The sequence below is a fragment of the Argopecten irradians genome, chromosome 4, assembly GCF_041381155.1.
Source record: "Argopecten irradians isolate NY chromosome 4, Ai_NY, whole genome shotgun sequence".
Classification (NCBI taxonomy): Eukaryota; Metazoa; Mollusca; class Bivalvia; order Pectinida; family Pectinidae; genus Argopecten; species Argopecten irradians.
In genome coordinates, this window is record NC_091137.1 from 31332747 (window position 1) to 31356353 (window position 23607).

General features: G+C 36.1%; 2 protein-coding genes across 5 annotated transcripts in view; one reads left to right on the plus strand and one right to left on the minus strand.

The window, feature by feature from the left end:
• Positions 1-556: 556 nt before the first annotated feature.
• LOC138321284 (zinc finger CCCH-type with G patch domain-containing protein-like) overlaps positions 557-23607 on the plus strand; it is a 28127-nt gene continuing 5076 nt past the window's right edge. The window contains exons 1-10 of one of the 4 annotated variants that reach the window (XM_069264848.1): positions 557-704; positions 7616-7712; positions 8456-8577; positions 8833-9057; positions 10089-10183; positions 10632-10694; positions 11064-11221; positions 11685-11854; positions 12492-12600; positions 13263-13451. In XM_069264848.1, coding sequence (XP_069120949.1) covers positions 657-704; positions 7616-7712; positions 8456-8577; positions 8833-9057; positions 10089-10183; positions 10632-10694; positions 11064-11221; positions 11685-11854; positions 12492-12600; positions 13263-13451 — 1276 coding nt within the window. In that variant the 5' untranslated portion in view covers positions 557-656. Of the gene's footprint in view, positions 705-7270; positions 7399-7615; positions 7713-8455; positions 8578-8780; positions 9058-10088; positions 10184-10631; positions 10695-11063; positions 11222-11684; positions 11855-12491; positions 12601-13262; positions 13452-23607 lie in introns of those variants that run through there. The other 3 variants (XM_069264847.1, XM_069264849.1, XM_069264850.1) reach the window with 3 other exon arrangements.
• On the minus strand, positions 13996-23171 carry LOC138321283 (uncharacterized). Its single transcript, XM_069264846.1, has 2 exons — positions 22183-23171; positions 13996-17545 (listed from the first exon to the last, which is right to left on the minus strand). The coding sequence occupies exon 2, from the start codon at positions 17508-17510 to the stop codon at positions 15336-15338; it is 2175 nt and encodes a 724-aa protein (XP_069120947.1). The 5' UTR covers positions 17511-17545; positions 22183-23171; the 3' UTR covers positions 13996-15335.

A 23607-nucleotide genomic window follows, 5' to 3' on the forward strand; every position in this document is an offset into this window, starting at 1 on the left:
TTTAAAGTGTGTCATTTACATGCTCTGTTCAACTGCACCAAAGAAGTGATTTATAAATTAGAACAAGGACGTATATGAGAATAATCCTTGATTAGAAGCATACAAAATATAATATAACTATTTATTCAACATTAAAGTTATAATACATACATATGTACATGTATGTATCCATTATGTGTCGTAATTTTCACACTTAACGAATAAAAAAAAGAGTTTATAATTTTTACTTCGAACCTAACTTCGCTAGCCAAGGGTATTTAGCGTACAAGAAGAGAATCTGACTAAATACCATTGGTTAGCAAGTTAGGTTCGAACCAAAAAATACACATTTCGAGAATTACAATAAATTATTTAACAGCTAATCAAACCTTATGGTTTTCAATAGATTATTGAAGGAATAAAATATTTCAAAATGTTGGCCCTGTTAGGGACGGCCAAGGATTCTCATATACGTCCTTGGGGACGGCACAGAAAACATTTAGCTAGGCATAGTAGATCTTTCTGGGCCGAATCTTAAATTCACGCGCGCGGTACTTCAAAATGCGAAACTATCAATCAACCAATAAAATTGATAGCTTTGCCAAGATGGCTGCGCCCATGTTACAAAAACTATTTGCCATATCGTGATACCACATCGACTCATAAACAGATTAATAATGGATGAGAGCAGCATTGAATCTTCTTTGGAACTTTATAAAACCCAAGTAAGTTTAAAACTAAGAAGCACTCGAAAAGGTCTCGAATTCGAACTTGGAGGTGAAGTTGACGGTATTAGACTAGACTATTTAGCTACAGTTGGTAGTAGTTACACACTTGTGCACACGGAGTGCACGAGGTTTAGACTACAGGTAGACACGGGGTGCACAAGATTTAGACTACAGGTAGACATGGAGTGCACAAGATTTAGACTACAGGTAGACACGGAGTGCACTACGTGTGAACACGGTGTCCACTACAGGTGGACATGGTGTCCAGGTACATTCCGACCTAGACAGACAAGGTGATGTGTTACAGTTAGGGATCGGGGAAGAATACGTTCTTCAATTTGAAATAATACATAGAGTGCTCTAATTATAATTTTTTAGTGTTTATTTTTTTTTAAATTACAACATCTACAATTTAATGTACAGTATATATAACTATATAATACGATATTTTTAGTATACATGAATAAAACCTTTTCACTGCAAAAGTATTAAAGATTAATTTATATTCATTAAGTATATGTCTATTTAATTTTATATCAGTAGTTTCCATTTCATATCTTAAATTGTCTATATTACGTTTTCAAAAGTCAATGTTTTATGGGTACAGTAAATTGCATTAAAGGCTCATTACCTTTCCGGAGCAAAATATAAAGGTTTCTTAAAAAACCATTAATAACATCAGAAAATGCGTACTGATGACCTAAAATAAGGTTACGACACCAAACATATGCAAGATTTCCTGCGTAATATATGAAAACAATGGAGAGTCAATTCGCTGTTTTGCCGTCTGGCGCAGTGATAGTCAACTACCGCCTGGTATTTAGGATGACGGCGGGAAACATAATACGACCTGTGTTATGAAAATAAACATTTTATTTATTTTAATCAAATCGTTCAGAAGGTGATGATAAATAAAGTATTAACGGTAAGTTAATAATTTTTGCGGCTCTACAAAATTATCGATCTTGTTTTACATTCCCATTTTTAAAATTTAAAGCCGTTCCGGAACGGTAGTGGGCCTTTAAATATATATATATACTTTACATGAAATAGTAAATACAAGCATTTTCACAAGTCAAAAACAACTTTGAATTGCGGCAAAAACTAGAACGGATATACGTACCTGGCCTACTATAAGACGACACCATTTTCTGTCTAAAAGTCTTTTGAGCTACAATATTGCAGCTACGGCAAAAACCAGTCCTATTGTGCTTTTGAGACACTTTTTCTTTTATAATTTAAGCTATTAGTAATACAATCATATACCGGGTAATACATAGCTTTTAAATAAAAAAATTTGGTGCCTATTAATCGGTTTTCTAGCGACACCCTTGTAGATCGTCTTTCATAAAATATACACTTTTATAATATTTTTCTTTGTTATTTTAAGTTCTAAAAGTATTGTACGTAAAAATTGCTTAATTACATATTCTTTATTAAAAACTGAACGTCTTTAAAAGATCATGCAGAATAAATCCACTTCAAATATTATGACGTAGCTATAGTCTACCTACAGGTACCCAATTCAGCTTGTTTTGATTCTTAAATTATCGGTAAACACAATATGTTTATGATCTCAACCCCGCAAGTTATCTTGACCGTATATTGCGTCATGGTCCAATAATTATAACTTGTCAAACATACAGGTAAGCCACAGTATCCAGCTATACAGGTTCCTCAAGGTGACCATCGATAGATGACCAGAGGGCAGAATCGTTGCCTTCTGTGTTTGCACGGCTTTATGAGAATGGAGGCAGTATCTTTATTAGCCCACCATCATCAGATGGTGGGCTATTCAAATCGCCCTGCGTCCGTGGTCCGTCGTCCGTCCGTAAACAATGCTTGTTATCACTATTTCTTAAAAACTGCTGCAGGGATTTTGTTCAAACTTCACATGGATGTTACTCTTGGTCCCTAATTGTGCCATACAGATTTTGAGGCTGATAGGAAAAACAAGATGGCCGCCAGGCAGCCATCTTTGATTTTGGCAGTTGAAGTTTGTTATCGATATTTCTTGAGAACTACTGAAGGGATTTTGTTCAAACTTCACATGGAGGTTACCCTTGGTCCCTAGTTGTGCCATACAGATTTTAAGGCTGATCGAAAAAACAAGATGGCCGCCACGCAGCCATCTTTAATTTTGGCAGTTGAAGTTTGTTATCGATATTTCTTGAGAACTGATGCAGGGATTTTGTTCAAACTTCACATGGAGATTACCCTTGGTCCCCATTTGTGCCATACAGATTTTGAGGCTGATCGGAAAAACAAGATGGCCACCAGGCAGCCATCTTTGATTTTGGCAGTTGAAGTTTGTTATCGATATTTCTTGAGAACTACTGAAGGAATTTTGTTCAAACTTCACATGGAGGTTACCCTTGGTCCCTATTTGTGCCATACAGATTTTGAGGCTGATAGGAAAAACAAGATGGCCGCCAGGCAGCCATCTTTAATTTTGGCAGTTGAAGTTTGTTATCGATATTTCTTGAAAACAACTAAAGGGATTTTGTTCAAACTTCACATGGAGGTTACCCTTGGTCCCTAGTTGTGCCATACAGATTTTGAGGCTGATAGGAAAAACAAGATGGCCGCCAGGCAGCCATCTTTGATTTTGGCAGTTGAAGTTTGTTATCGATATTTCTTGAAAACAACGAAAGGGATTTTGTTCAAACTTCACAGGGAGGTTGCCCTTGGTCCCTAGTTGTGCCATACAGATTTTGAGGCTGATCGGAAAAACAAGATGGCCGCCAGGTAGCCATCTTTGCTTTTGGCAGTTGTAGTTTGTTATCGATATTTCTTGAGAACTACTGAAGGAATTTTGTTCAAACTTCACATGGAGGTTACCCTTGGTCCCTATGTGTGCCATACAGATTTTGAGGCTGATAGGAAAAACAAGATGGCCGCCAGGCAGCCATCTTTGATTTTTGCAGTTGAAGTTTGTTATCGATATTTCTTAAAAACTGCTGCAGGGATTTTGTTCAAACTTCACATGGAGGGTCCCCTTGGTCCATATTTGTGCCATACAGATTTTGAGGCTGATCGGAAAAATAAGATGGCCGCCAAGCAGCCATCTTTGATTTTGGTAGTTGAAGTTTGTTATCGATATTTCTTGAGAACTATTGAAGGGATTTTGTTCAAACTTTACATGGAGAGTCCCCTTGGTCCATATTTGTGTCATACAGATTTTGAGGCTGATCGGAAAAACAAGATGGCCGCCAGGCAGCCATCTTTGATTTTGGTAGTTGAAGTTTGTTATCAATATTTCTTGAGAACTACTGAAGGGATTTTGTTCAAACTTCACATGGAGGTTACCCTTGGTCCCTAGTTGTGCCATACAGATTTTGAGGCTGATAGGAAAAACAAGATGACCGCCAGGCAGCCATCTTTGATTTTGGCAGTTGAAGTTTGTTATCGATATTTCTTGAAAACAACTAAAGGGATTTTGTTCAAACTTCACATGGAGGTTGCCCTTAGTCCCTAGTTGTGCCATACAGATTTTGAGGCTGATCGGAAAAATAAGATGGCCGCCAGGCAGCCATCTTTGATTTTGGCAGTTGAAGTTTGTTATCGATATTTCTTGAGAACTACTGAAGGGATTTTGTTCAAACTTCACATGGAGGTTTCCCTTGGTCCCTATGTGTGCCATACAGATTTTGAGGCTGATCGAAAAAACAAGATGGCCGCCAGGCAGTCATCTTTGATTTTGGCAGTTGAAGTTTGTTATCGATATTTCTTGAGAACTACTGAAGGAATTTTGTTCAAACTTCACATGGAGGTTACCCTTGGTCCCTATGTGTGCCATACAGATTTTGAGGCTGATAGGAAAAACAAGATGGCCGCCAGGCGGCCATCTTGGATTTTGATAGTTAAGGTTTGATATCCCCATTTCTGAAGGGATCTTTCTCAAATTTAATATGTAGGTTCCCCTAGGGCCCTTGTTGTGTATATTGCATTTTTGGACCAATCGGTGAACAAGATGGCCGCTAGGCCGCCCTATTGGATTTCGATAGTTAAAGTTTGTTATGGCTATTTCTCAGATAGTACTGAAGGGATCTGTCTCAAATTTCATATGTAGGTTCCCCTATGGACCTAGTTGTGCATATTGTGATTTGGGACCAATTGATCAACAAGATGGCCGCCAAGGAGTCATCTTGGATTTTGATAGTTGAAGTTTGTTACCGCTATTTCTCAAAAGGTACTGAAGCGATCTGTCTCAAATTTTATATGTAGTATATTTGAAAAAGTTTAAAAAGTAGAGAAAAGATCCATCTTTCCTTTGTCAGATATAGATCATTCTTTGGTGGGCGCCAAGATCCCTCTGGGATCTCTTGTATAATATGTGATTTTAGAATTGTTTCAATGGAAGTTTGTTAAGACAAACAAATATACTTTACCATTTAAAAATCATATAGGTTTATGAGTTTGAAACACAAAAGTACCATTCTTATTAGATACATGTACATGTTTGTTGTAGAGCCTGGGTAAACATGTACACCGTTTCCCGGGGAGGGGGGGGATGGTAGATTGGGATGAGGTAAAAACTACCTGGCAAAACATTAGTAAATGATGCTGAATACACCTCAATTATTGTCATGACAGGCAGCCGTGAAGTGGAGCTGACGGGAGCTGTACAATGCGTAAACCAAGCATGTCTGTCACAACCTTGAATTTACCAATAATACATGTATATATTATAATCAAAATTAATTTAGATTAGGTACTTATTCAACATTGTAATAGTATTTTATATACATAGTCATGATAATCAGGTTTCTGATATATGTAAAAAGCCAGTGTAAAAAAAATAAATTAATGAAAAGATATTGAATGAAATATGATTTTCCAATAACCTTGAAATAAATGTTTTAGTTAATTATACACTTGGTATTTTGATTATTTTTTATTTTAATATATAAAGCTTCATTATCAAATAAATTAAAATGCACTACCAGTTAAAATACATATCCCTATTGAGTACCATTGTTGTATAACTGTTCGTATTTGTGTGATGAGTACAATGTATATGTAGAGAGGCTGCCACCTAAGTACAGCATGCTATAAATGGACCTCCTGGGGTTGGGATAAGGTACTACATGTATACAGGTGTTGTTAGTCTGAGATACACTTGACTGAACATATTGAAAGGTGCCCAAAGAAGGCCCCAGGCCCCACTCTGACCAATGTTAGGTAATTTAGATTAAGGTGTGGTTGATGGAACAGTATGAAGTCCAAGTGACCATGGCAACTGCAGTCCTAGCCTAGGGGTCTACCTTTCGAGCAGGCATATTTTTAAGCATACAATATACTATGTATACATGTATGGATCACACATTGTAAAGAAGGTCAGAATATGATATTGTCAAATTATCAGAGTTTCTAGAATTAAAATAATTGTGACAAATTCAGAATCTAATCAACAACTATGAATCTACAGTTTAAATGGGTAGAAGTTGGATTTATTTTGATTGTCTGTTTAATTTATTTTTAGGCATGTGACCTACATTTTTGCAATCGGTCCTTTGAACAGTGTTGATGCTCACGAGCAGCCACATGCCCGATACTAAATTTTTGTTTTCTTAAGCCAGTGCTTACAGGTTCCTCAATCGGTTGAAACAATAAAATGTAATTTCTAATGCCCATTTTTAACGTCTATGGACGATTTCACATATTTCCAATGCTTTGCAACGCGCCAGGTTCTATGTAGCAAATGTATACGTATTATACATTTGACAGGATTAAAACTATTTCGCGCACCTTGCCGTTTAGAAAACTTTATTCCATACATACATAGTTAAACATTTTATGAAGAATTTAATTTGTTTATGTTTGTCATGATGTCCTTACTTTTATTATGTCCATCAATATATCCTTTTTAATCAAAATATTTTGCCGATCAAAATATCTCTTGGGCGACGATTTGCTAACTCTGAAAATCTTACTCCCTGCAAGGTTTGATCATCACTTTATGCGTTCGAAAAAGAATTTCATCTTTAAACTACATATCAATAGCTAAGAAAAATAGTTTTTACTGGGAAACTATCCATTGATGAGACATAACCAGTGCGTGGTTTACCGTACGTACGCAGTTAACTTGCAACACAGTTAATTTGCTTATTTATAAATTAAATTGTATGATAATATATATTGATACATTTTACTTTATATGTATCTATTCAAATAAACATTACAGTACGAATGATTTCTAGTAATTAACGGCAATTTTATGTTGCAATAAATATTATGTTTCTGATCGCAATAAATATTTCTATCTGTCAAAATCCATATAGACTGCAGAATAAATACATATTTTCTCATATCTCTGTTGCACAGCATCTAGTCTGTCTGTGGTCTTGATGTAGTGGACATTTTACCTGGACACGATGTCCACCTGTAGTGGACACCGTGTTCACACGTAGTGCACTCCGTGTCTACCTGTAGTCTAAATCTTGTGCACTCCGTGTCTACCTGTAGTCTAAACCTCGTGCACTCCGTGTCTACCTGTAGTCTAAACCTCGTGCACTCCGTGTCCACTCGTAGTTCACACCGTGTGCACAATGTGTAACCTTTAGTCTACTACCAACTGTAGCTGACTAATTCAATGTACGAATGTATATATATACACAATAAACAGTTTACAGTTTACACACTCACAGAGTCTGACAGCTGTCTGACAGTTGCACATACTAGTATACAGGTATACTAGAGGTCCCTTTGTATTTAACAGACACACAGAAAATTGTTTGATAAAAAATAAGTTGAAAGCTGAAAGTCAAATTTCTTGCAATTGGTTTTTGTGTTTACATCGTCATTTTTTTAAAGATCTCTCTAGCTGAGTGGTACCTGTACATATATTGTGGCTAATTTTCACCAGTGTTACATTTGTATTAACCACATCTCTTCTTTCATTATAGCTTTCCCAGGTAGACCAGGCTTTATGCGCGTCTGGAGAGAATGCAGATTTATTGAAATTGCAATCCGATCTAAAAGAACTTATCCATCTTACTGAAGGTGATCACATTGTTGAAATTTTTTCAACATGTTTAATGTTAACATTTAAATATTCATTTTATTTTTATTAAAGTGAATAGTCGGGCAAAGAAAACCAGTTTAAATGCGTTCATTGGCCTTCCAAAAATTCTCACATATTAATAAGACGGCCAAGTTCTGCTTAATTTCCCAGTTCTGACTATTAAAGTAAAGAAAAGTTGAGAGCATTGAAAGCGAGGCTGCGTGGGAATGTAACCACGGACATAGTGAGCCGGGAGGACGTTTTAGAATTTCCATACTTTAAATTAATTTCTTCGTACGCAGACAGATTTTGACGAAAGACTTTATTTTTCCATTTCATAAGAAATTATACTGAATACATTCACACCATTTTTACCGACTTAAGCCATCCTTGCCCGACTGTTCACTTTAATTAATTTATTTCTTTACAACTTCTACAGTATTTTTTTTGGTTGGGACAATCAAACTTGTCTACATGTATGTACACTATTCTTACATTTGCTGCCTGTGACCAAACCTTGTTTTAGTGAAGTGACATGTCGATACCTGAACCTGGGTTGTCACTGAGTGTGTATTGAATTTTTATCACCACTGATTCACATAGTAACCAGCTGCAGATAATCTAGAAGGTGTCTGAAGGGCCTGGATTCAAGCTCTTTTCTCTAATATTTTCAGCTAGATCATGACTATGTTTCTGTTGTATTATCACAAAATATTGTTCTTCAAATTATCTCTTTTAACAGAATCACTTCTGTCACTGAAGAAAAGTAATCTGTTGAAATCTCTGGAACAGAACACTTGTGGAACAGGGGAGACAACTCAGCAAAGTTCCAATGATCTGGATTCTGAATATGCTGCCTTCCAGGTACATAGTGATAAATATTGCCATTATTCTAAATCATAAGCTTTTTGTTTTGTGCACAATACATTTATGTAAGTCACAAACGTCGAAAATATATCTACGTGTATTAAAAAAAATGATATCATTTTTGCAACATGGTACAGTATTGGTAAGCAGCATCTCTTCAAGGGAAAAATAAGTTAAATTATATTTCTTTTATATATCAGCTGTGTGCTAGCTGATACCTTGAAACACCACAATCTATGAATGGTTATACAGGCAATGCTGTCAGATGATGTCACTAAGCCAGATGAGAACCCCTCATCAACAGGCTCAGACTCTCCAGAGCATGGCACCGTTCCTCAGCAGACTGATGATGAACTGAAACAGATGATTGGAATGAGGTGTCGTGCTGCATTTAGCCATGACTGGGGTGGCCTCAGCTATCATAATGCCATCATATCAGGAATACTCCCTACCACATCCACCAATTTTGTACCAAAGGTAATATTTGATGTCTCCCTTTATGCATACATTGTACATGGCTGTTTTCTTAACTTCAGAACAACCGGTTCAGTTTTTGTTACAGTTATTATTTCAAGTTTATATCCTGACGCACCTCCAGTTTCTGCTACAGGCCTGTAGGGACTTTGTCAAGACTTGTCTCAAAACAATATAAAATCACCAGGTCCACCTTTAATTTATAAATGAACAACTAGGTCCAGCCAGACCAACCATATATCGAAAACGCCCAATGTATTGGTTTTATCTTGAATTACCTCCCTTCAATTATTATATGAAGACTTTTCTAATTTACATATGTACCTTATGAGGCAAATTCTCTAGCTCTAACATACAGTTCATTGTGAAACTTTGGAGGTAGAATGTTGAGTTGGATATTTGTTTATTATTATAAGACATATTCTGTATTTTACATTTTATATATTTTCGTACTAGATAGGATATGAGTGATTGTTCACCGTTATAGGCCCACTACCTCTTTGAAGCAAAATTTAAAGATTTCTAAAAACATTGATAACAATAGAAAATATTTATGGATGGCCTAAGATGAGGTTACAATACCAAACAAATGCAAGATTTCCTGCGTAATATGATAACAGTGGGGTCATTTCGCTGTTTTACAGTCTAGCACATTGATAGTCAACTACCGCCCAGTATTTAGGACGACGGCAGGAACCATAAAACAATTTGCGTTATGAAAACAAACATTTTATTTATTTCAATCAGACCGTTCAGAAGGTGATGATAAGTTAGTAATGGCAAGTTAATAATTTTTGCCACTCTACAAAATTATTGATCTCGTTTTACATTCCCATTTTAAAAATTAAAAGCCGTTCCGGAAAGGTAGTGGGCCTTTAAAGTGAGTTGTACATGGAAAACAATATTTCCTCTTAATAATATTATATTAGCAGACAAACATAAGAGTACAATACAATCAATACCTACTCATTATGACGAATATGTAATATGAAAAGACATAAGTTTAACCGATCACTATCTTTTTGTTGTTGTAGGTATCAGTGATGTTCTGTAACCCTACACATATGTCCATGCTAGCGTGTAAATATCACTTGGAGGGAAACTGTAAATTTACTGATGAGAAATGCAGGTAAAACAAGGAAAATTCTTTCTATTAATTTTCTCACTGCTTCACATCTTTTTGAAATTTGGATTGATGTAGTATTATATCATGGTTCAAACCTTTTTAAAATTAGGTGTATTCCATTAAAATATTAACTTAGGCCTAATCCTTGGACTCTAAAGTAGATCAATTCAGTTCATGGTCGGATTTCTTTCCTTTATTTGAAAGTAAATTATCTCTAAATTCTATGGGTTTAGTCAGAACTCCTGGTCCTAACAAGGGTAGGGTGGAAAAAAAAATTCTTTGGCACGGGGGGTGGGGGGGGGGTAGATGTGATAATGTTTAACACATGTGAACTTAACAATTATCAAATGTGACTCTACAGTTTTTCGGTCTCATGAGAAAAAAAAATTGATAATTTACTATGTTGATGTTTGTATAAACAATGTGTGAAATTCTATTTCTCCTATTTCAGATTTTCCCATGGACATACAGTAGAGTTGGAGGATTTGAAGGAATACCTAGAGCCAGACTACAGGTACAAAGTCTATTGGAAATTATTTATGAATGATATGTGATCCTGTTAATTTCCGTTAACTGTAAATGCACTTAGTGTATTTGCAATACAAATATATATGAAATGTAACATTGTCTTTTCAAATGTGCTGTTAACTTTTTCCTTTATAGCAAATTATGACAGAACCATGGATTCATGATTATAATCTCATTGTGACTTTTTGTATTTGGCCTAAAGACAGTGCTTTCACGATCTGTCATAGCTAATATTTTGTATTTTACCTTTATAGATATACCTGTATAATACATGTATTTCGCTGACAGCTCTACCTTAATTGATCATAGGATGACTTTGTCTATATGAGACAGAATGTAATTTGTATTGTTTCAGTAAACTGTCCCTAGGAGGCCGTTGTTTAGCTCAGTATGATGATGACCTCTGGTACAAGGCTATGATTGTTGACCTTCATGATGACCACCAATACAGCGTTACCATGGATACATATGAAGGGATTCATAAATTGGACATAAAACACATTATTCCATTAGGTAAACACAAAGAAAAAATATCAAACATTCTTTGCTTTTTTTAAGTTGATTTCAGGTCTAAATTATTTTGTTAGAATTATTTAGCTGTGATAATGTAGGTAGAAATAGATCAATTTGGTTCTGAAATTATATAAATTAGTACATTATTGATAGGTTTATCATCTCATAGTAGGCATAAACCAATAGATTAGTTGGAAGTTTATGCCTATCAAAGTTATTTCTTTTTATATATCATGATATTATGTTGGTTTTTACAATTGACAGATCGCCAGCTGTCAATCAAACTACTTAGACACCACACGTGACTTTGCATTTTGTATTGTGTATGCTACAACGTTCGCTCCAACATGGAATAGGTGTAAATGTGTGTGCAAGTATGAGGCTTGATAAATACTGTTTGGCAATTGGTCAAAATACAGATTTTATTGTTTTTGTAATTGAAAACATTTGATTGTTATCATAGAATCCACAGAAGAGAACTCCGATGTTGAGGAAGAGAATTCAGATACTGAAAAATCTACTGAACTTACACATACGGTATCAGATGAAGAAGATGAACTTGACATCCCTGTGTTTCTTTGGAAGCCTCCGAAAACCTCAGACAGGCTCGGAACATGGGAAGCTCACACAAAGGTAAAAAGGCATGAATTCAGTTTTATCTTATAGAGGTTGATCGATGTTTATCAGGAAACAAAATGTATTATGTTTAATTTGAAAGAAGCCTCCAGATGATGTGACAGCCAATCAGTAACTTAAAATTGTGCACATAATGTAATACAAATGTAAAGTTTTCTTCAGGTTTTTTTTCATTTATGTTCATATCCTTCTTATGCTGCAAATGTTAATGTTTACATGAAATCGGTTAGTGCAATTGTACAAATAATATGTTGCTATTGTTGACCGTACAAATTCATGGTTTCGCTTACTCCTCGCAGTAGTACATTATAGCTGAACTTTGAAAGCACCAAATAGTATAACTATTAATTTCATAAGATTCTAGTAGCCTAAGGATGAATAGGTACAGTGGTTTCGAGATCTCAAAATGACATGGATGAAGTACAATTTACAATCATTTAGTCCCACCTTCCTGTGATTGTGACGTCATATATTGATGTGAATTGTGTGATGTCATAATCACTAGAAGGTGGGACTAATTCACAGTATATTATACTTTACAAATGTCGTTTTGGAATCTAGAATTTCCCATATTTGTATGATAAATTTACATGCACAGTGAATGAATACAGCAAAGCATTATCTGTATCTGTAGGGTATAGGATCTAAACTGATGGCTAAGATGGGATACGTGCTTGGCCAGGGCCTTGGTAAGAGGGAGGATGGCCGTGTTGAACCTGTACCTATACAACTCCTTCCACCAGGTAAGCTATTCCACTCATCATCTTAGGCATATTTAGTCCACCCTCTTCAGAAAGTGAGCTATTTAAATCACCTTTCATCCATGGTCTGTCCATCCTTTCCTTTGTCAGTTTCTTCCATCCACCCTTCTATCCATGCCTCTTTATTTAGACTTGCTTGGCTTGTTCACTATGCGCAAATACTAGCCGAGTTTGTTTACCATAACTACATGGTAACATTGAACTTTGAACTTGCGTATGAAAATGTTTTATGCAACGTATACAAATAGGGGCTACTTTTTTAACATAAAAGCGAAAGCTATTCCCTAGGTCAGAGGTCTTTCTTGCATTTCATATGTAGGTTCCACTAGGTGACTTGTTATGTTTTTAGCAATTTGGGTCCAATCAGAAAACAAGATGGCCAACAGGCAGCCATCTTGGATTTAGACAATTGAAATTTGTTCTTGCTATCTCTTAAAAAGTAACAAATGTGTCTTTCACAAATTTATTACTTAGACTCCCTGGAGCCCAGTTATGCATATTGTATATTAGTACCAATCATGAAAGTTTGTTAAATTGAACTTGTAGAATAGAATATCCTTATATTGAAAATTATGATTAAAAGTACTTATCGATTCCACTTTCTTTTTCATCATAAATTATACTGTTTGTATTATCATTTTCAGGGAAATCCCTCGATACAATTATGCAGCTAAAAGAGATAGCTGGTGAACAGGATTTATTTGATGTTATGAAGAACAGAGAAAAGAAACAAAAGGCTCAAGAGAAAAAGCAAGCTCAAGACTATGAAAAAATGAAGATAAAAGACCAGAATGTTTTTGACTTTATGAACAGAAAATTAGGTGGGAAGAAAGGTCAGTATTGTGTTAATTTGTTTCCTTCATAAAGTTTGTTCAATGAAAAGGTTGTCACCTTTTCATACGTTCCCCCAAATTACTGTTACACTAAACTCAAACTGCAGTTATAATGTAGTGATATCCAAGTTATGCATGTATGTGTTACTTTTTGCTTACTCTCAAATTAAACTCACTTGGTTAATACAAAACTTTGAAATTATTTGAGTTGAAAAAGTAATCTTTTGCAAGTTTGATCAAAATAGAAATTAGATCCTCTATCTGTTATCAACCAGATCTTTAAAGTTGTTTTTCTTTCACCATGCAGCTATACTGGACACATCATCCACTGTTTACTGAGTAAATATGTATCTAGATATTATTTAAATATTTATTTATGGTATAATTCAGTAACTAGACCTTTATTGTTAGGTTGTGAGACTTAGAAATTTTGGTGGGGACAGTTGGTAGGTAGGTGTAGGTTTCTCTGGGTACTTCTATATCCTGACATATTGTTAAATGACCAAATTTATACATCTTGGAGAGCATGGATATGCTTTAGTCATGGATTTAAACAGAAAACCATTTGAAGAGGCAATATTTATTTCACTTTAAGAAATAAACAATGAAACAACCGATGATGTGAATTGACAATGCAATAAATTTAATTAATTTAATTAAGTTCTGTCAGTCTTTTTAACATTTATTTAAGACATAATAATGTTAAATAAAAGATGCATAAATAATTCATGGCAGTATTTGATACCTCGTTGAAAAACAAAAGTTTGCCTTCAATAAAAAGGGACCTATATATCTTGTCCTCCCTAAGAAGTTCCACGTACAATATGGCTGTATTTGGCCTGGTAGATAACCATTTGTTTTGTGCACATTAGCTTTGATCCTTATCACTTGCATTAGAAAAGTTATTACTTTTTTTATATCATGAAAATATTTTGTTTTAAAGTATGAATAGATTCTTAATTTAAAACTAGCTATTTGAACTTGTACATTTTATTATAGTACATTAAATTCTAATATCATAAGTTTCTCCATCATCTTATTCCTCAATAAGCAAAGACAGAAGCAAAAACATAACAAGAAGTATACTGTGAAAGTGGAATTCTTTGCAGCGTGGAAAGTTTTCCGCGAACATATCCACGCAACAACATATTCAAAAGTAAATTTAAATGTTTACATTGCAAACATTATCATTACAAAAAGTTTGAAAGCTGACTTGTAATCTGAGCGGAAATGTGATAAAAAAAAAACCATATTGACAGTAACAGGTATTGCTGGTGCAAACATATCCTTTTCTAGACTTCTTTAACTATTACATTTATTTATAAACTGTGACTTTGACGTTTACATGATTTCTTACATGTAACATGAATGGATGTTTTACAGAACTTTCAATTTGATATTGTATGCTCAACCCCATATACCATATATATAAAACCTTTTATGTCACATGCATAAATGAGAAGAAATTTATAAAAAATCGTCATGAAAACAGATACACAAAGCAGAAGTTGTCAATATTGAGAAACAAAGTTTTCGTAATGTACATTGTATGCAACAAAGTATGATATACATTTCAAACGACCGATATTTGGCACATTTTCTTACTTCTAGTAGCACTACATGTAATCAAATAAAGTATAGCTAAATAGAGAAGTTTTATTTTATCCTAGGCACAACTTTGAATAGATAATAATATGTATAGTTTAGTAATGCTTTGTCGTGACATTTACGATAAATTGTATTTGAAGAATATCTTTTTGTTTCAGGGCACAAATATATATAATATATTAATGGTATGAAAGATACGATGTGATAAATATACGTTCATATGTATATATATATCTACGAATTAAATAAATAATGTTCCTAAATTATCTGTAAATCTCAGTCTCCATCGAGACTTGTTATGCTCCCACGTGATTCGGATCTCCACTTGGAAGACTTTTTGCGTGCAGAGAGTCTCATATGATCAAGACGTTCTCTCGGGGATGAGGGAAGACTTGTTGTCCTTAAGTCTTGTGAAGAAAGTTGTGATAAAGGACTCGATTCTGTCTGAGCTTCAAGAAGTTGTTTTTTGCACATGGCAAGAATTCGTCTGGTATGCTGTACGTCATCATCGAAATGACCACGTCGACAAGTCTCATTTGAAGCATTATTATCTCTACAACTACCGATGTCAGAATATCGATTTGTATCTGTATCGCTTGTGTTTGTGAAGTCTCTCTCCCAGTCGATCTGAATGTTTCCGTCAGTGTTTCGTCTGCTACTTGCTGAAAGATCTAGTGTATCGTCAAATGTTTTACCGGTAGTTTTTCTATTGGGTGTAGAGGGAGGAGAAAACACGGATGGTTCTGATTCCTGTAGCCCTCCTGAGTTTATTCTGTGATGGACAGAGATTCTTGGATTAAGAACTGACTTCTGAAGTAATCCACCAGATGTGGTTGCGTCCTCAGCATTTGGTGATTCTACAGATGTCCGCCTGCTTCGAGGATACGAGGGACTCATTTGCTTTGAGAAACTCCGTCTTGCTGATGAGCTCCTACTTCGTTTAGATACTAGTCGTTCTGCTTTCAGTTTTTCTATCGATGGCGACCTGCATGTAAGTGTAGCACCGGCAGTTTTCCCGGGAAGGTGTTGACTTGGTGTTTGTGATGAGACCCTTCCAGATATGGGCTCAGATATACACCTGTCATTGACCTGTTCATCATTACCCGATGTTGGTGTTGGCATTTCCGTAGATGGACAAAACTCCCAAAAACTTTCAGATTTCTTCATCACACTTAAACTACCGAATATATTTTCCACAATTACATCTTCCTCTGCAGGTGTACTAAGTTTCATGTACGGCTTCTCAAAAGACAACTTTTCCCCGTTAAGCTTTTGTTTCCTGTTTAATATCATTTCTTCGAATACTGGCAGTTCGTCACTCAGACCATGGTCAAGAAGCATTCTTGCTAAGTCTGTCATGGCGAGTATTCCTTTTAACCTGTTATGCATGGACGATTTGTAGTTCTCGATAACTTCCACCATGTTGATATCGTGCCAATGAGCTTCCACTTGCAACAGAAGCTGTCGTTCCCAACCCTTTATAAGGTCCTGTAAACGAGCTGACCTCTGTTGTATTCTTTTCTGTAGGTTTTGCTTCTGTTGATTCCATCTGTCTTTTTCTTTGTTCAAATTATCGATGGAGTAAACAATGGCTAGCGCTTCAGTTTGAAAACTCGCTAGCTCATCTTTTATTCGGTCACGTTGCTTTTGTTCTTCAATGATAGGGTCGTGATGTACTGTTGAGACACCCGGTGTACTCTCTTCCGTATAAAGATCCTCTGAAATATCAGCATAATCCGGTGGCGGTTCGAATTTCAGGCTGCCTATTGAAAAGTTGCTAAACTGTGAACAGCTTTTGACCATAGTACGATGTTCATGTTGACACACAGGCGTGTCCGTTGAAGGGGATGTTGCATTTGACGTGGTTGATGTTTCTTTGTGATCTTCTTGGTTTGACTTAATCTTTTCGAATGATTGACACATAACGGTATCATTTCCTTGTTTCTCTACACGATTATCAGTAAACACTTGGTCAATCCCACACTGAAAACTGTCAGATTTTTCCAAAGAGCTTTCTCTCTGAATCCTTCCCTCATTAGTAACGCTACTTGTGCTTCCGCTTTTGGAAAGACAATTTGTGCTTCCCGATCCCACAGATGAATCACTTAATGAGCTGGATTTCTGAACTGTACGCTTTCTATATTGTGTTGGCGATTTTATCTGAATTTGATCTACATTCGACAATATTGCTCTCTGTAGCACCACATTATTGGGTAGACTTGCAATACCTTGTTCGGGTACCTCAAACTGTTCGGAGCAGGAGGGGCACACCGTGGCCCTACCTTGGGAGATATTGCTATCACAGTGGTTGGACAGGCACGAGCAGCAGAAGCTATGAAGGCACGGAAGCAGCTTGGGACTTTTATAGACGCTAAAGCATAGTTTACAGCAGATGATCTGGGACAATGGGGGCGTTGTGGACCCAGGATCAGAGGTTGGCGCGAGCTCCATGTTGTTAATGATAGATGAACCCTTGGTTAAACGAACTGTAAAGAAAATAAAAGAAAGACTCATTTTAAGGAATTCATATCCATACATCTGTATTTTATTCATTATAGCAAATTGTTACAGAATGCGTTATATGCTAAGTTATATTAACATTCCTTATAATAGGACGTTAGGATTGTAAAAGATGCACCTAATATTCTTTATCTTATTCGTATTCTCGACCATTAGGTGCATTGTAGTGGTGGTACGCCACGAACTCGTCTGTGAATCTTAAGTGAATGAAACATTAATCAAGTTTGGTGACTAAAACCGAAATCTGGCAAAAGATCAAACAGAATGCAAAAAGTATTGTGTCAAAGTATTGATGGGAATGTAGCTTAAAATTAAAGAATTTTGAAAATAGTTACGGTAACCTGGGATGTTTTAGATTAAATCATTATCCTGCTATCTCAAAGGATTGTATAGAAGAAAAAACAATATATTGCTTCGTGCTGCGGTGTAATGACATGGCCAAGACTTCCTTCTTCACGACGGCATATCGATTGAATGTAAAGTTACCAGTGTGGTCCTCCATTTATAATACCCGAATTTGCTATGACAGCAAAATCTGTTCCAGCTTCACCATCGTCTTTGAAATTAGAAAACATACACTAATGCTACTCGGAAATAATAGATATGAAGTGTTTAATGGTTACAATTTTTACATTGATGGGACAGTAAGATAACATTTTGTATATCGGACATAAGTGACGTTCTATAACTATACTCTCATGTAATATGCTTACATATTTTGCAATGCTTTCACGCCCACTGCTGGGCAAGAAGCATGTCGGATTGTTCGCTTTTACCACTACATTTTCCTGACTTATCGAATTTTCTACCTCATTGTGAAATCATCACTGCATTATCACGCTTTTATGCTTTTCATATATGAACGTATCGGAGCAAATCGATCTCACACGGAGATGATAGAAAGTTATACGAAGGTTGGTAAGGAGATAACCATGTTCGTGCTCTAACACTTTCGTGTAGCCATTCCCTAGTGTAATATTTCCATCTGAACTACGCTGATCTGTTAATGAAGTCTTTGTTAACCAAAGTAAGATTATTTTTGTTGGCAGCAATCATTGTAAAAACGGAAAATATGTATCATAAATGTATTTGTAAAAATATTTAAAAAAAAACTAGCAATGCTGTATACTTAATCTATAGGCGTTTTAAATATTTTCATGGATTCAAAAGCAGCATTAAATTTTAGTTTCATATTTGTTAACCTTTCGAAGAATATCAATGTCATCGCGTCATCGAATCATGTCTGACATCATGTCTCTGTTTACTTGTGTCATATCATGCCGTCTTAATGAATTTTCTGCCCTGTAGATACTGCCCATGAAACGCATTTTCGGTTATAAATTGTATTATGTTAGTGACATATGCAATATGAAATTGGTCAAGTCACTATTGGACGGATTAATTTATTTTCCATTATCTCAAAAAGTTTGGAATGTTAGGATTAGTTAATCTTCATAAAATGTAGTGTTTTTAGTGTTTTACATTTTCTTTTCCAAAAGCCCTAATATGCTCTTGGTCTTGTAAAGTTTAGAGTTCAAATTGGAAGCTTTCAAGCATCACATAGTTTAGAATTGAAGCGGTCAGGCATGAACGCAATATTACGTATCAAAATTTTCACAATTGCTTAAGGAATTGACCATTAGATTGCCCGCCACGCTTTGTTGCAGTTGCCAGGTACCGCCGGTATGTTGGGTTTTTTTCCGGGTACCCTGACTTTCCTCCACTTACAAATCTGGCGCGTCCTTAACTGACCCTGACGTTGAACTAGTAAAGCCCTAAACCATTAAGGGACTATTTCTTGCATTGGTTGTATAGATTTAAGGCATTTAAAACAATCGTCATTTGGGGAGTACTTCTACCGTTTCTTTATTGTTTTATTGCAGACATATTGTAACGCTTGAATATATCAAAGGATACCACCGTATGTCTGTAGCACCCTGGGGTGAATCTGGACTGTATTTGTGTCGGAATAATTATCGCGATTGTAGCTAATTTACTATGTTTGGATGTAATTACGCTGACCGAACCCAACAATCACCACAGTGAACCGAATTGTTTCGTCCACAGTCAACAATAAACTAAGGATATAGCCTGTTGTTTCAGCCCCAGACTAATTTCGTGACAACACATAGTCTGGTCAGACTCGACGACTGCATGGGAAGTCCGTCTGTCTACCGTAGTTAGATAGTCTTATCGGCCCGCTGTGTATAGAAAGTCGTATTAGTAAGACACGTCTTATCAACTTGTCGCACCTGTTTTATCTAATACCCTGTTTGGTTGATGTTTCTGTTGTTGAATAGACGTTACAGACTTACAGACCTGAAGTATGGAATATCTCTGTTGTATCCATTGTCTAATAAGCTTGTTGTGTTAATGCATAAATGCCTGTGTAAAATGTCCAAGCTTGGTGTGTAGGAGAGCATATGTTGTGAAAATCTAATAATTAAATCCCACTGTGATGAATCAACCTTGTATGTAGGATGTCCAGTAGCCTTGTTTTGATTACGTATACATGTATAACGTGTAAATAACCTTCAGTAGGATATTTATGCTTTCTGTAAAGCAAATGTCTTACGGTATCTCTCCTTAAATTGCTATTCATTGTGTGTCTGATGTAGGCAATGTCTGGTCTAGAATACCGGTATTTTTGGAAATATATTGGTTTTGTGATGTATCATTAGTTATAAATGTGTTGTACATGTATATATAGATCTTCCTGGAGAATATGTCATTTGTCTTATCGTCATGGTCTCTTTACAGTACATGCTCTCGAAGATGTCGGTAAAATTATGTTAGCTGGTTAGCAGAGAAAATCGGTCGTTCACCTGTTATTCCTATGCATAGTAAAATGCTTTGTGTAATGCATACCCACTGGAAAGGCAACCTAATCAGCAAATGTCCGCTTGATGTTCATACCTACTACCGAGTGAAGGTCCAATCTGATGTCCCTAGTGCATCAATGATATCGTAAGCACAACATCACAAATGTACAATGCCATTAACTGCAGAGTCAATTCATTTGATACCAACTGTTCAGCCAACTAGATCGAGACTGACTCGATTGAGACATGCATTGATACATTTTATTACAATGTCTAGTTTAGTGCCGTCTGCTGCCCGTCAGAGCAGTGATCAAATAAAGCATTTCAGCCTTTCCACGGATGTTTTCCCTTTAGATATATTACAGATTGCTTTTTTTAGTTTGGCTGCTTTGAACATAGCTGTTCGTCCATTATGTTGATACAAAAGTTTCTTTATTTTGCATTATTGTGTAATATTATACCATGCATATCAGCCATGTGTATGTAGACATTGCGTGTATGACAGTTTAATAAAAGGAACAGTTTTTTTTACTGAATTGCATTTTTGGATCCTGCAGCATCACGCTACTCGAATCTTTCAAATCCGTTCCCATTGTCTTTCGGCTAGCTACGGCAAACGTTTTACATTTTCAATTAGAAGTCGTTTCTTTACATGTGCGTAATCCGCTAGCTGCTTGTTTTGCTAACTTCCAACTGTGATAAAGATGACTGGTTTGAATGTGAGTTATACGGGGTTCCTTATTTTTTTTTATTATCAGCCATTTCTCATTAAAGGCTTGATTCTTCACCATGCCATGTGTAGCAGTTATTATGCCTTTCAGTCTACACTTGCGTGCTCATCAGCTCTCTATTGCAACTGTTTCCTTTTACGCGAGATCCAAATACCCATTTAGTTAGGCTAGCTGTCACGTAGTCAAAGTTTTAAATTAATTATCAGAGATGCCGTAAGATATTTCATTAGACATACGGTCCTAAATATTGACTTCTCAAATATGCTTTAGTTTTCATTAGCCGTTGCAATACAAACCTAAGTCCTTACTGATTTTTTTCTTATTCTTAGAAAATAAATTGCTATATATTGTGCGTGACTACTGTATGTTAATCATGTATTATTTTCTCAGTTGTGTTATTTGTTACACGGCGGTATTTACTACATAGTACTAAGTAATATATTTCACATGGACGTGATATTACATAACCAGGTGGGAATGCCTGAATCAGAGGCAATATGGGAAAACGGCTATCGATCTTCCGTCAATGGCAATACCGAGTGAAAAATTAGATATGTCGGGAAGAATTTGCTTAATTTGTTTGCTTCGATTGCTTCATTTCTTGAATGAAACCTGTCAATACCACCAATTTGTATCTGCTTCACGACAGTATAACAAGACACTAAGATTAATACCGTCTGCCCTGTTTGTACTACCCACATCAGCAGTTTTGACCCGAGCTTCCAGTTCTGATAGACAATACTTTGAAGCCGTTTCTGCGTCGCAGACTCCGCTTTGTACGTATTGATTATCATAGATATAGACGTGTATAATATCGGTTGATACCGCCGTAAGCCGGGTTATTTAGTAAACCGATATATAAGTATCAATAATATTAGGATTGGCCTTGTAATGTCTGCAATATTTGCTCATTAACACGTCTGTCGTGGTACAGAAAGTACATAAATGCTAGAATATCAATAAACAAGTATCGATAGATAATAGCAATGAAAACCAATGCGATAAGAACAGAATTATAGAATAAAAAAATTGTATTAACAAATGTCTTACCTAATTTGAAGTACTCCGTGTCTGCTGTGTCCTAGACAAATATTGACAAGCTGGTCTTTGGAACCAACTTAATTCTTGCTGACGTCCAAATGCACATTTACTTTGGTGGTATCGAGTTCAGATAAATCGATCACACCATCAGTATTGCAGATTAGTGTTTTAAAATGAATGATTATTCACCCGTGTCTGCTTCCAGTGAGTGTCACAGATGGCACACATCCTTGTCATGGCTCAGTGAACTCCGATATGACGATATTCAGTGTTGCTATGCTAGCAGTCAATTCTGTATATTGGTTTCGGGAATTTGAATTTCTAGCCTTCCTATCTAAAGCATCACTGTTTGATACGTTCGAGGAAATGTGTGCTGTTACTTCTGACTGGAGCTGCAAACTGCATCACTATGCACAGACGAGATTGTATATATCCAGTGAATACGCTATGTAGGCAGTGTCCACTCAGTTTATGTTATGTGTTCAATAAAGTAATAAACATGGTGAACTGTCCACTATGTTTGTTGAAGTCCTCCAAATACAAGCGGGCGTGTTACATCAATATAGCGTGGTGGCCTGCGGTGGAAAGTGTCAGTGGTGTATGCTAGCAAAAATTACCCGCAACATTATACCTGCGCTGTCCATCGCCACATCAAATCATAAAACATTTTCCTAAATTTATAGTAGTAGCTGACCGCTGAATCACAGCCCGAATACAGATGTCAGATATATAGAGTTTCCTCTGAGTCTCGGTAGGCCTACAAAGCAACACTCTATATTTTGCTACTGGCCCTTTCCATTCTGTGGTGAGAGTCGTTTTCCATTGATGCCCGCTTGTGTTGTCTTTGAAAATAGGGGTACTGGCTCGTCTGGCATTCTAGAGAGTACACCCAGCGTTTTGCATAATTCACAGACATTCCCAAAATGGAAATAATTTTAATCACATCTGTATATGTGTTTACGGCGGATATTTCTTACACCATCACTGCCGCTCTACAATAAGCTGTTATAGTAATCTGCTAGGTTACAGGTTGAAACCGCGTTAGAAAACGTATTATATCAATCCAGGCATTGATCGAGTTGGTAGCCGATAGATTTTTCTCTGTCACCTATTACTGTGTTATCGACCACGTGTTAGGTATGATTAACGTTTACCAGGCGGTGTCTTCAGTTTACGCGCGGCTGATTTGCTATTGTCACCCTTGTTTGCGATATTGCCACCCTTGCTCATGTCATTGCCACTCTTGTTCATGTATGGCTTCAGTTCTCACAACCTAACAGCTCTCATCTTAGGTTATCCATTTGGTCTCAAGGGTACAGAGATCAATATGTGTCAAGGTCATAACTATTTGTGGATGTTTGCTTGTCTCTGGAAGAGATGGAACATTTGATAATGAATCGAATGGATTTAATAGATTAAATCTGTTTTGCCATT

Excerpts from the sequence above, each read along its gene's own strand:
- LOC138321283 (XM_069264846.1), bottom strand. The coding sequence starts at position 17,510 with ATGGAGCTCGCGCCAACCTCTGATCCTGGGTCCACAACGCCCCCATTG.